This window comes from Prionailurus viverrinus, chromosome B4 (assembly GCF_022837055.1).
Source record: "Prionailurus viverrinus isolate Anna chromosome B4, UM_Priviv_1.0, whole genome shotgun sequence".
NCBI classification, from domain to species: Eukaryota; Metazoa; Chordata; class Mammalia; order Carnivora; family Felidae; genus Prionailurus; species Prionailurus viverrinus.
In genome coordinates, this window is record NC_062567.1 from 97,563,581 (window position 1) to 97,577,422 (window position 13,842).

Sequence of the window (13,842 nt, forward strand, 5' to 3'; positions counted from 1 at the left end):
AGTCTTAAATTTTGGTTAACCATTTTTATTTTTAAAGCTTCAGGATCCACCGTGGTGTTTGGCACCATTCTTTCTGTGAAATGACTTTAAACTTTGAAACATCATCTTTCAATAATGTGAATTCATAAATAATTTTGTGCCCTTTGACAAGTGTTCTTTAATTTTGACTATAAGCCAGAATACTTTTGGAGTCAGATCTCTTAAATTTCTAAGGGATATGTGCTAATTAAATTTGAAAGACATTTGAGCCACACAATATTCTGAAATGGCAATCAAAAAGTAGGTTATCTCCTGCTGGATCAGGGCATCTAATTATGTTCCAGTGAATAGTTCTTTCTGTATTCAATTACTCTGAGGTTAAACTGCTAAAATAATATAGCTTAGACTAGCTGTATGGAGCCTAATTTACTTAAAATTTTAACCAATTTTTAAAAATGAGTTTAATTAAAAGTACTTAGTTAAAAGTAGATATCAAATATCTTGTTGGAAACTATAAGAAATTGAGAAAAAGTTTCTTTCTTTCTTTTTTAAATTTCAGGTCTTTCTGTCTTTCCCCAAAGTGATCAGAATGGCTGAATATCTGACAATACAATATTGAAAGAGGAAAGTCAGCATATTATAGGGCCTGACACATGATGGGCACTCTAAATATTTTTTGACAGACTGAAGATTTATGTAGTCTTGAGCTTTACCTCTAAGCTAGTTTTTCTGACACTGCCATTATACCTCCCTGCCATTTCTGAAATTATAGAGAGAAAAGTTTGCTTTTTGAAATTTTTTTTTTAATTTAATTTTTAAAAAAAAGTTTACTTATTTATTTTGTAAAAGAGAGAGAGCACCAGTGGGATAGGGGCAGAGAGAAAGAGAGAGATGAGAGAGAATCTCAAGCAGTCTCTGTGCTGTGAGCACAGAGCCCAAAATGGGGCTTGATCTCACAAACCTTGATATCAGACCTGAGCTGAAACGAAGAGTCAACACTTAACCTACTGAGCTACCCAGGTGTCCCCCAAATGTTCTTAAATAGGAAGCTCAGAAACGTTTTTAACACTATGGTTAGTAAATTGGGCTAACCTCAAGGCCTAAAGGACAGGAAAGGAAGAGTTTGACTAAGGCTGACTAATATCCCCATATGAAAAAATTAGTGAGTTTACCTTATGTTTATATCTGTATTGCTTTAGAGCATTGTTTCTCTTCTGTTTGGTACTGGACAGCCATTCTTTCTTTCTTTTATAATGTTTATTTATTTTGAGAGAGAGAGGCACAGGGGAGGGGCAGAAGGAGAAGAAAGGCGAGAGAATCCCAAGCCAGGCTCCGTGCTGTCAGTGCAGAGCCTGATGTGGGGCTCACGAACTGCAAGATTATGACCTGAGCCAAAATCAAAACTCAGATGCTTAACCGACTGAGACACCCAGGCAGGTGCCCGCCTCCTGGACAGCCATTCTTAAAGTGATCATGCCCCAGGAATATATTTCAAAATATTTCATGTTACATTATTAAAAAGACAGAACCAATTTTGCTGTGTCAAATACTGAGTCTCCAGAGACTCTACCAAGAGCCTGTTGAAATTACAATAATACTAAAAATTGTGATAACATGACTGAACAGTTCTGGAATTTGAAACTAGTAGTATGTATTTTTAGACCATTTAAGAGTATATTTTTTATACATATAGACTTTTGGATAACTTCACTTGGATCATGATCTTTAAGTCTTTGAAGTGTAGATTGTAAATTTAATGTCTTTTCAAATAAATAGTGAGCCCTTGCACTTTGCATTAACCATTGCATAAAGATGAGATTATTTATGTATGTACGTATGTATGTATATTTTTGAGAGAGCAAGTGTAAGTGAGCGAGGGACAGTGAGAGAGAGAGAGAGAGAGAGAGAGAGAGAGAGAATCCCACAAGGGGTAGAGAGAGAGGGAGAGTGTGGAGCCTGAAGCAGGGCTTGAGGTCACCTGAAGCGGGGCTCAAGCTCACTTGATTGAACTCACAAGCCATGAAATCATGACCTGAGCTGAAATCAGATGCTTAACCGACTGAGCCACCCAGGTGCCCCATAAGCTTTTTTTTTTTTTTTTTTTTTTAAAGAGAGCATGCGCAAGCATGGGAGGGGCAGAGAGAGAGAGAGACAGACAGACAGACAGAGAATGAATTCCAAGCAGGCTCCACACTGCCAGCGTGGAGCCCCATGCAGGACTTGATCTTGTGACTGTGAGATTGTAACCTGAGCCAAATCAAGAGTCAGACAATTAACTGACTAAGCCACCCAGGCATCTCAACCATTGCATAAACTTTTATTAGACTTAGTAAAAGAAATAATCTGTAATGAATTTCAACAGAAAGGTAATGGTAAGAGAGATATTTGAAATGATGTAAATAATTTGAACCTTATAATTTTAATGGTTTGTAGGTTCAGGCATGTGAATTATTTGGTACCAAGATAGGATAAAGCTTGAATGTAGCTTTCTTTTTATTTATTTATTTTTTTTTTTAATTTTTTTTTTTTCAACGTTTATTTATTTTTGGGACAGAGAGAGACAGAGCATGAACGGGGGAGGGGCAGAGAGAGAGGGAGACACAGTATCGGAAACAGGCTCCAGGCTCTGAGCCATCAGCCAAGAGCCCGACGCGGGGCTCGAACTCACGGACCGCGAGATCGTGACCTGGCTGAAGTCGGACGCTTAACCGACTGCGCCACCCAGGCGCCCCTTGAATGTAGCTTTCTTAACTAGTGCAGTCTAGCGTCTACAGTGTAAAATAATTATCGTGCCTGTAGAACTTTTATTTAAATTCATGTTTGGTTTTTTTTATTTTTATTAATGTTTTAATTTTATCTGACATGTATAAGCAGGATTGGCTATTGACAAAAAGAAGTTAGTTTGAAATGTAGTTCCCTGATAGCTTCTGGAGTTACATCATCATCATCATCATCATTATCATTATCATTGTTATTATTATTTAAAATTTTTCTAAATTAAGGTATAGTTGGCATGCAGCATTTTACTAGTTTCAGGTGTACAGTGTAACCTGAACCTGTCATGAGAGACCACAACAGGTCCAATCAGCATCTGTCACAAAACTTTGTTTTCTCTTGTGATTGGAACTCTGAAGATTTGCTTAATCAGAAAGTCTTAGCAACTTTCAGATTTACAATACAGTAGTATTTATTTTTGAGACAGAGAGAGACAGAGCATGAGTGGAGGAGGGGTAGAGAGAGAGAAAGAGACACAGAATCTGAAGCAGGCTCCAGGCTCTCAGCTGTCAGCGCAGAGCCTGAGGCAGAGCTCGAACTCACGAGCTGTGAGATCATGACCTGAGCTGAAGTCAGACGCTTAACCGACTGAGCCACCCAGGCGCGCCTACAATACAGGAGCATTAACTGTAGTCGCCATGCTGTACATTACATCCTCAGGACTTAACTTATTTTAAAACTGGAAGTTATTGTTAACTTTCAGCTCCCTTCACCTATTTCACCCCCCCCAACCCCTGCTTCTGGGAACCACTGGTCTGTTCTCTGTATCAGTTAACTTGGTTTCGTTTTATTTGTTTTATTTTTTAGATTACAGATATAAGTGAGATCATACAGTATTTATCTTTCTCTGACTTATTTGGAGTGACATTATTTTTAAAGGAAATAAAGTTTAAGGAGTTGCTTCAGTTGCTCAGGGAACACTTACACTTTCAGAGGAAAACTAATCTTTTTATCCACACTGGTGGAAAAGTAGATTTTTGTTTTAAAATGCACTTTTTGTGGAATTAAAAAGATGAAGTATCAGATGCTTTTTCTGCTGGAATCTGGCATTCCAGATTCCATATGCTGAAGTCTAGTCACCACCTTCTAATGGAAACCATTCATTCATTCATTCATTCATTCATTTAACAAATATCAGTGCTCGGGAGTCCAGGCGTTTAAGATAGATGAAGTCTGTATTCTCTCAGAATTTGCATTGTATTAAGAAAATAGACAATAAGTAAAAACACATGCATATGCATCCTCATAGGCAAATGTGGTACAGTGATGAGGGATGAAGGGGCCACATGAGGTGAGAATGACTTGTGAATACCTCTGAGGAGATGACATTGCTTTCAGACTTGTCTGATAAAGGGATCAATTATGCAAAGACATGTGAGGAAGAAACTTTGCACGTAGATGAGCCTGCAAGTGCAAGTCCCAAGGTCAGGAGTAAGCTTGCCCTGTTAGAGGTGCAGCAAATGACAGCCTGGACTGAGTGCAGTGAGCACGGGAGTGCAGTCACTAAGGAAGGCAGGTGCCAGATAGTGCAAGGCCATGATAAGGTACTTTGTGTTCTCAGTCATGAGAAGCAGTTTGGGAGGATTTACATAGGCTGGCTTTATAATCTTTGTGTTTTAAATATTTTTAAAAGACTACTTTGGTTGCTGATGGAGAATGCATTGAAGAATTAAAAAAAATGGAGGGGATGGGTAAAGATCAGTTAGGCTAGTGTAATGAACCAGGCAGGTGATGTTAGTTTAGCCTACAATTGTAGGAATAGCGATGGAGAGCAATGAATGGATTTGGAAATGATAGTTTAGAGTAGAAATGAAAATGATAGTTTAGAGTAGATTAGATATGAGGGTGAAAAGAAATATTGATGACTTAGATTTTGGTTTGAATAACTGAATGTATTGTGATATATTCAGGTTGTGAAGACTGAAGGAGGAAGACTTTCTTGGGGTGAGGGTGGTAAGAATATAATTTGAGGTGTGGTGCCTTTTAGCTATGTGGAATAGCAAGCTAATTAAGTAAACTTAAGTTGATATGAATGTCAACAGGGGAAAAATTAATTAATTGAAAACAACGTAGATTCTTTGTCCAGGAATTTGACAAAGTTGATTTATACCTGTATATTTTTCCAGTTTTTATTTCGAGAGCTAAGAAAGAGACTAATTGATAATCATGAATTATAACAAAAAAGATATAGTCTGCAAATCTGGCTGTAATAGCTAATAAAAGTTGTACTTTTCAAAGAATATGAAAAATTATACTTTGTGTTATAGTTATAAAAATATTGATCCTGTTTCTTCTAAAATAGCTTTTCTAATTAAAATTAAAGTTTCTTAGAAATCTGTCTTTATATTATTTACCCTTATAAATTAGTTATTTGAATAAAAAATTCAATTCTTTTAATATGTAAATAAATGATTTTTTTTTCAAAATAAGGTAACTTTAAAATGACTATTTTGATCCTTAGAAGGATCAGGAATGGTCATATACTCTAGATTAGAAATTCTTAATCTGGGACTTACTAGTGAATTTTGGTTAGAGGGTGAGCCCATGAACCCCTGAAATCATTACCAAAAAATTACTTGCATCTGTGCTTTTTGGGGAGAAGGTCAATGGCTTTCGTGAAATATGACTCAAAAGAATTTAAGAACCGTGGCCCCACATAATAGTTACATGGAATAAATCCAGTCTTATTAAATGATAACAATAAGGAAGGGAAAAATGCTTTGGGATACTAAGGATTTTTTTAAAGTGACCTATGCAGTAATCCCTTTTTATTACAGCATCTCATTTGTGAATTTTTAAAAAATAATATTTTACCCTCTCCCACATGTTTTGGTTATACAGATAAATTTAGATGAATTGAGTTTTGGGAGGACAATTAATCTCCAAGTGCTGCCCAAGCATTTATCATTTTTCTTTCTAAAATTAGCAAACAGCATAATTTTTACCTTGTGCGGGCTATAAGATTACTGAGCTTTGTTAATATATGGGAAAAATCTTATATGGTTTCTTGACATGAGATAAGATACTTTTTTCTAAAAATACTTTTTATTACCTCTTAAGTAACTGCCCTAGACGGTCTCCAAACAAGAATTTTCCTAGTTTTAACAATGAAATTCAACCTCAAGCAAAAAGTGATTTTCTCCTCTCCACCTTCCATAGTGTTTATCTCACCAAAACCTTTGAAATATTTCTTTTATTACCAGTTACATAGTCTATAAACACTCCATGACTCTTGTTGTTATTGCTCTTGTTATTATCATTTACTGTTTGGGCTGACACATGGAGTAATCAAATATAGACTTGACTTAGAACCCTGGTTTTAGTTTCATTCTTTAAATTAATTGCTTGTTTATTTTACCAGCTGAATAAAAACTATACAAAAGCAGTCAGAAGACTAGAGGAATAGTTGAAAGATTTCTTAAAGCTCCCTCCATCTTTTTATCTAGGCAATCCTTAGGTGTCACATGGCCCTCTAGTGGAAGGGATGCTCAGCTGGACCGAGGCAACAGCAGGATATTCTCTGGGAATTGTTACCCAAGGGATTGCTTTTATTCAGGTAATCTTTATAGTTTGGATTAATTAGCTGGTTCTTACAACTTAGGTGATAGAAGTTTTGAATAGGTAAGGAGGTATTTTACAGTAAATATTCCTATTTGTGGAAGACTCACCTAGCTTAAGCCCGTGCCTTATTAAATACTATTGATCTTTTATTAAAGGATTGGTTGGGCATTTTGTTGTTATTGTTGTATTGTTACAGTTGTTGCTACTGGTGGTAGTGCTGTGTTTGTTTTTTTGTTTGCTTTTTATTTTTTAGTGTTTTTTTGTTTCATAGAGTGTACTTTATACTTGATAAATAATCATCCCTCATAAGTAAAGCTCTCCAAGGCTCCTTATTCTTTTGTTTTTATCTAGTTTTTCACAATAAAATTTCAGTATTTTCCTTTTTTAAGTAATTTTGAATATTCATCTATACATTCTTAAAATTTTGTCAGACACAATTTTTCACTTTACTTTTATATTTAAAGTAGATAAATAGTGTAGAATATTAAAAAGAATAGAAATGTAGGTGTCTCACTAAAGAGAAAGAAGATTTGAAATTAACAAGGGCAAAAAGAAGCATAGATCTAGAATTGGGGGCGCGTATATCTTCTTTCTTCCTTTAAAACATACTAGTTTCATTCACTTCTACTCTTTGGCATTCTTCTTCTTGAGATTAGAAGCTACAGGTCCATAACTTGAGTTTCACTATTTTTTGTTACTGTTCTCATTCTCTTTGGAAATTTCTGGATGTGTGAATGAATTTAAGATGATAGTACAACAGTAGGAGAAATAGAAGTTGACTTTTCTTCTTCTTCCCTATTCTCTTCAGACCTTTGTCATTATTGAAATTAAACTGAGAGGTTTCTGGCAATTTAGTATTCTAGTAGGATGTTTTGTAGTAATAAGTATTACTAATAAAACAAAGATATGAAATAACCGATAAACTTGATAGCCTCTGATCCAGCAGGTGCTGAAATACCTACTTTTTGATGTACTTTAATATAAGCCAAAACGCAAGCAAAAATAGAATTTATAGAATAAGATGAGTAAATACTCTTACTGATGGTACCTTGAATGGGAGAGCATAAGTAATATGTAATGATTTAGATTCTTTTAGTATTTGACTTTGCCTGATGTCAAAAGAATGTTAGTGAACTAATTGTTCAGTCAGTTTATTTTTATGGGAGTGCTTTGAAAGTTTTTTAAATATGAATTTCTTCTACTTATCAGGGTGAATCAGCACTTGATTTGGCAAAGCAGAGAAAGAACGTGTGGATGATCAACCATTTGCAAGAGGCGAGACAGGCCAAAGGATATGACAATCCGTCCTTCCTTAGAAAGCTCAAAGCTGATAAGGTAAATTCATGACTGAAGTTTTTCAGTATATAATCTTTTTAAGTAAAATTCATAGGCATGCCTTCTTACCTGAGCATTCATAGTTTTTAATTTTGCCATTGACCAGTGTGGCTAATTTGTCAATCATCAAAGGTGAATAGCATTAAGCCTTGAGTACCATTTTATTTTAGGCTGTTCTGGTGGTAATACTATTTACTTAAAGTTAATGTTGATCTATGTGTTATCACAACAGAATGACAAGTTTTGGACAAAGGGAAATGTAAAAGCATGCCTCATTTATTTATAGTTCAGACTTCCTTAACGCATTGAAAATTCATTGGTCCATTACTTAGACATGAGAAGAGTTAGATTTATAGTTTATAAACTTGCCTTTTTTCAACCCCACAGTTGAGAATAATGAGCAATTTTTGCATGTCGTATTACCTCTTTCATTTTACTACTAGATATGATATAGAGAATGGTTATTTTTTTATTTTCTTTGATTTTGCTCTGTCCTCTAGGATTTAGAGCAGTTTTTCTCAACATAGCAAACAAAGGCTGATGTCTCATAATAACTAAGCTTGTAACAAAAGAGTCTTATATTACTTTGGAAAGTCCCATAATCTTTATGCTTTTATTTGTTTAGTGTAAATATTATAAAGGATTTTTAAAAAATACATTGTCAGATGAAAATGACTTTGTAAATTCTAGATGTTTATTAATATATAGTTACTTATTATAGCAATAATGAACTAGATGCCAGGTTTATGTGTTTGAATGTGATTTCTTTTATTTTTTAATTTTATTAAAAAGATGTATTTACTTATTTATTTATTTTTAATTTATTTTTTAATTTACATCCAAGTTAGCATATAGTGCAACAATGATTTCAGGAGTAGATTCCTTAATGCTCCTTACCCATATAGCCCATACCCCCTCCCATAACCCCTCCAGCAACTCTCTGTTTTTTCTCTATATTTAAGAGTCTCTTATATGTTTTGTCCCCCCCCCGTTTTTATATTATTTTTGCTTCCCTTCCCTTATGTTCATCTATTTTGTATCTTAAAGTCCTCATATGAGTGAAGTCATATATATGTTTTTCTCTAATTTTGCTTAGCATAATACCCTCTAGTTCCATCCGTGTAGTTGTAAATGGCAAAATTTCCTTCTCTTTTGATTGCCAAGTAATACTCCATTTGTGTGTGTGTGTGTGTGTGTGTGTGTGTGTGTGTGTGCGTATATATATATATATATACATACATACATACACATACACATATACATACACACATACCACATCTTTATCCATTCATCCATTGATGGACATTTGGGCTCTTTCCATACTTTGGCTATTGTTGATAGAGCTGTTATAAACGTTGGGGTGCATGTGCTCCTTCGAAACAGCACACCTGTATCCTTTAGATAAATACCTCAGTAGTGCAATTGCTGGGTTGTAGAGTAGTTCTATTTTTAATTTTTTGAGGAACCTCCATCCTGTTTTCCAGAGTGGCTGCACCAATTTGCATTCCCACCAGCGATGCAAAAGAGATCCTCTTTCTCTGCATCTTCACCAACATCTGTCGTTGCCTGAGTTGTTAATGTTAGCCATTCTGACAAGTGTGAGGTGGTATCTCATTGTAGTTTTGATTTGTATTTCCCTGATGATGAGTGATGTTGAGCATTTTTTCGTGTGTCAGTTGGCCATCTGGATGTCTTCTTTGGAGAAGTGTCTATTCATGTCTTTTGCCCATTTCTTCACTGGTTATTTGTTTGGGGTGTTGAGTTTGAAAAGTTTTTTGTAGATTTTAGGTACTAACCCTTTATCTGATATGTTGTTTGCATATATCTGCTCCCATTCTGTCGGTTGCCTTTTAGTTTTGCTAATTGTTTCCTTCCCAGTGCAGAAGCTTTTTATTTTGATGAGGTCCCTCCCAATAGTTCCTTTTTGCTTTTGTTTCCCTTGCTTCCGGAGATATGTTGAGTAAGAAGTTACTGTGGCCAAGGTCAAAGAGATTTTTGCCTGCTTTCTCCTCAAGGATTTTGATTGCTTCCTGTCTTACATTTAGGTTTCTCATCCATTTTGAGTTTATTTTTGTGTAAATTTTTTTCAATGTTTATTATTTTTTTTTTTTAAGTTTTTTTTTTTTTTCAACGTTTATTTATTTTTGGGACAGAGAGAGACAGAGCATGAATGGGGGAGGGGCAGAGAGAGAGGGAGACACAGAATCGGAAACAGGCTCCAGGCTCTGAGCCATCAGCCCAGAGCCCGACGCGGGGCTCAAACTCACGGACCACGAGATCGTGACCTGGCTGAAGTCAGACGCTTAACCGACTGCGCCACCCAGGCGCCCCAATGTTTATTTATTTTTAAGAGAGAGAGAGACAGAGTGCAAGCGGGGAAGGGGCAGAGAGAGGGGAGACACAGAATCTGGAGCAGGCTCCAGGCTCTGAGCTGTCAGCACAGAGCATGATGCAGGGCTTGAACCCACCAATCACGAGATCATGACCTGAGCTGAAGTGAGACACTTAACCTTCTGAGCCACCCAGGCGCCCCTAATTTCTTTCAAAAAAGAGAGAACAGTTTAGCACAGTTTTATTAATGTTTGTATATTACTGGGATCAGTTCAGAAATTGAATATTCCTGTTTTTGTTTTTGTTGGGTTTTTTTTTGCATTAGTATTTGTAAATACACTACATTTTTAAAAAAGATTACTCAATAAAAATATATGATGGTTGAGGGCTTTGTGAAACGAAGTATTCGTAATTATGTAGATTGTTGTCTTTTCCTCCTATTAGAAATATTTAAGTCATAAACATGACTTGATTTGCTGTTCTGTACAGTATGTTCTGTATTTAAACAAGAAACAGTGGCATGTAGGATTCAGTAGTATTTTTCTAAAAATAAGTAAGTCATCCCAAAGGGGGAAAAATATTTTTGGACACTGCTAGTAGATTAGATAGATGCAGAGAAAATCTTGATTTCAGAAAACTGTTTTAAAAGTTGTTGGATTTTTTATATATTTTTTAATGTTTATTTTTTTTGAGAGAGAGAGAGAAAGAGCACGTGCATGCATGAGTGGGGAAGGGGCAGAGAGAGAGAGAGAGAGAGAGGGAGACATAGAATCCAAAGCAGCTCCAGGTTCTGAGCTGTCAGCACAGAGCCTGACGGGCTTGAACCCACAGACTGTGAGATCATGACCTGAGCCAAGGTTGGCCATTTAACCAACTGAGCCACCCAGGTACCCCAAGAGTTCTTGGATTTTTAAGGTTAGAAAGTTTTAGTTAGGCAGATTTTAATATTGTTTATTGATATATATGAAAATAAATCTGGGAAGATGGAGTAGATATTCTTTACTCTGTACCTCCCCACTAAGTATAACTGCAAAACCTGGACATTATGTACAAAATATTTAAATGTAGGAAGATTCTGGGAGATGGAGAGAAAAAGGCAGAGTGGTTAGGGAGCTCAGGACCTGAAGAATGACATAGTGGTTAGTTTCCTGTGTTTTGTTTTATTTTGTTTTTGTTTTTGGTTTTTTTTTTGCCTCAAATATCCCAAAAGTGGAGCTGACAAAGCCAACAACCTAGAATCACAAATGAATACAAAGTCTCTAGCAAAATCCTCCTGTTTAGCCAAAGAACCACAAAAGAGGCAGCTTAACAAGATAGAGATTTTTAGAAAATAAATTTCTGCCACAGCTAAATATTGCAAAAAAAACTGTGGCTCCATCCCAAATCATACCAGCAAAGGCCATCAGACTTCCACCCTTACCAGGCTGTAATGAGGTGTCCCATCTTATCTCCTGGGATGGTGTCAGAGAAGGCTAAATAAAGATTTGGCACTTTCATCCCCACTGGTCGTTAATGAGGTCCCATCCCCTGCTCTATCAGGGAAGACCACAGAGGAAACAATAATGAGGCACTTCTAACCCTCCCAGCCAGGGAGGTATAAGTAGAGGTATAGTGAGAATTGGAAGTTCCACCTTTGCCCAACAGTAATTAGGAGCCCCCCCTTCTCGGGTGTCAGTGGAGTCCAAGTTGAGATCTGAGCTTCATTCACATCACCTGGCAGTATTGGGAAAGTGCATCACTCCTTCCTTCTGCCATGCTGCATCAGAGGAATCCATCTAAAAGAAAAGGTTTAATAAGATCCAGTGTCTGATAATACCCAAAATCCAAAATGTCCAGGTTTCAAAGGAAAATCATTCATCATACCAATAACCAAGAAGATCTGAAACTGATAAAAAGAGAATCAAGTAGGTACCAACAACATGATGACAGAGATGTTAGAATTATCTGACACAATATTTTAAAACAGCCATTAAAAAAGACTTCAGTGAATAATTATGAACATGCTTGAAACAAAGGAAAAATAGTCTCAGCAAAGAAATAGAAATATAGAAATAGAATATACAGAAGAACCAAATGGAAATTTTAAAACTGAAAATTGCAATAACCAAATGTACAAAACTCAGTGAATGGGCTCAACAGCAGAATAGAGGGGACAGAGGAAAGAATCTGTGACCTTGAAGATAGAACAATAAAAATTACACATTCTGAATGACAAAAGGGAATAAATTGAAAAAAGTGAACAGAGCCTAAGGAACCTGTGGTTATAACACAGTATCTGATATTGATATGTTTGGTGTCCCAGAAGAAGAAGAGCAGGAGGGTGGAACTAAAAAAGTACTCAAAAGATATGATGGCCCATAAAACCCCCAAATTTGTCAAAAGACAGACCTACAGAATAAGAACTGGAACATACCCTAAACAGAATAAACTCAAAGAAATCCTGCCTGAACACATCATAGTCAAAATTCTGGAAACAAAAGACCAAAAAATAAAATTCTTGAAATCCCCTTACCAGCAGGGGTGAAACAGTTCAGACGACCCTGGAATTCTTATCAGAAACCATAGAGGCCAGAAGAAACTGGCACACATTGTTCATGTGCTGAATGGAAAGAACTGTCAACCCAGAATCCAGTATCCAGTAAAAATATCTTTCAGGAATGAAGGAGAAATCATCACCTTCCTCAGATAAAGGAAAACTAAGAAAATTTGTTACCAGCAAACCTACCCTAGAAGAATGGCTAAGAGAAGTTCTTTAAACAGAAAGGAAATGAAAAAAAAATTAGAAAAAAAAAAAGGAAATGATAAAAGATCTTGCAACATAAGATCATGATAAGCCAAATTATGGGTAAATACCATGGACTTCTCATCTTATACCTTCTAAATTATGTTTGATGATGGAGCAAAAATTATAATACTGCTTGATGTGTCTCTAAATGTGGGTAAAGAACATATGTGAGACAATTTATCTATTTATTTATTTATTTATTTTTAACGTTTATTTATTTTTGAGACAGAGAGAGAGCATGAACGGGGGAGGGTCAGAGAGAGGGAGACACAGAATCCGAAACAGGCTCCAGGCTCCGAGCTGTCAGCACAGAGCCCGACGCGGGGCTCGAACTCACGGACCGTGAGATCATGACCTGAGCCGAAATCGGCCACTTAACCGACTGAGCCACCCAGGCGCCCCAATGTGAGACAATTTATAATATAATCAGGGGTGGGTAGAGAGGCATAAAGGCAAGTAAAGTTTCCACACTTCTCTTGAACTGGTAAAATGATGACACCAGTATATACTAGGATAAGTTATGTTTATATAATACTTAGAGTAACTACTAAAAAAGCTATACAAAGAGATAAACTGAAAAACACTATAGATGAATCAAAATAGAATTCTAAAAAGCTTTCCAGTAACCCACAAGAAGGCAGGAAAAAGAAAACAGAGAAACCATAGAGAAGAAGTAGAAAACAAAAAATAAAATTATAGACTTAAACTCTAGCATATCAGTAATCTCATTACATTAAAATATTCTAATATACCAAGTAAAAGACACATATTGGCTTTCTGTATTATAAAACATGACCCAACTATGTACTGTCTATAAGAAACTCACTTCACATGTAACAATATTGGCAAGTTGTTTATATAGGCAGAATGGAAATGATATATGTTACCCTGATATCAAAATCACACAATGGCACTACAAAAAAAAAAAAAAAAGAGAACTATAAACCAATATCCCTGATGAATATACAGTTGACCCTTGAACAACATGGGTTTAACTGTGTAGGTCCACTTAGATTTTTTTTTTTTGATATAGTACTGTAATGTATTTTCTCTTCCCTAATGATTTTCTTATTGAT

At 35.9% G+C, this 13,842-nt stretch overlaps 1 protein-coding gene across 4 annotated transcripts in view; it reads left to right on the forward strand.

Annotated features, from left to right (window-relative positions):
- The window catches only part of ZDHHC17 (zinc finger DHHC-type palmitoyltransferase 17), a 105,131-nt gene that overhangs the window by 47,965 nt on the left and 43,324 nt on the right, over positions 1–13,842 (forward strand). For all 4 annotated transcript variants that reach the window (XM_047866619.1, XM_047866617.1, XM_047866620.1 and 1 more), the window contains one exon: positions 7,525–7,650. In XM_047866619.1, coding sequence (XP_047722575.1) covers positions 7,525–7,650 — 126 coding nt within the window. The remainder of the gene's footprint in view (positions 1–7,524; positions 7,651–13,842) is intronic.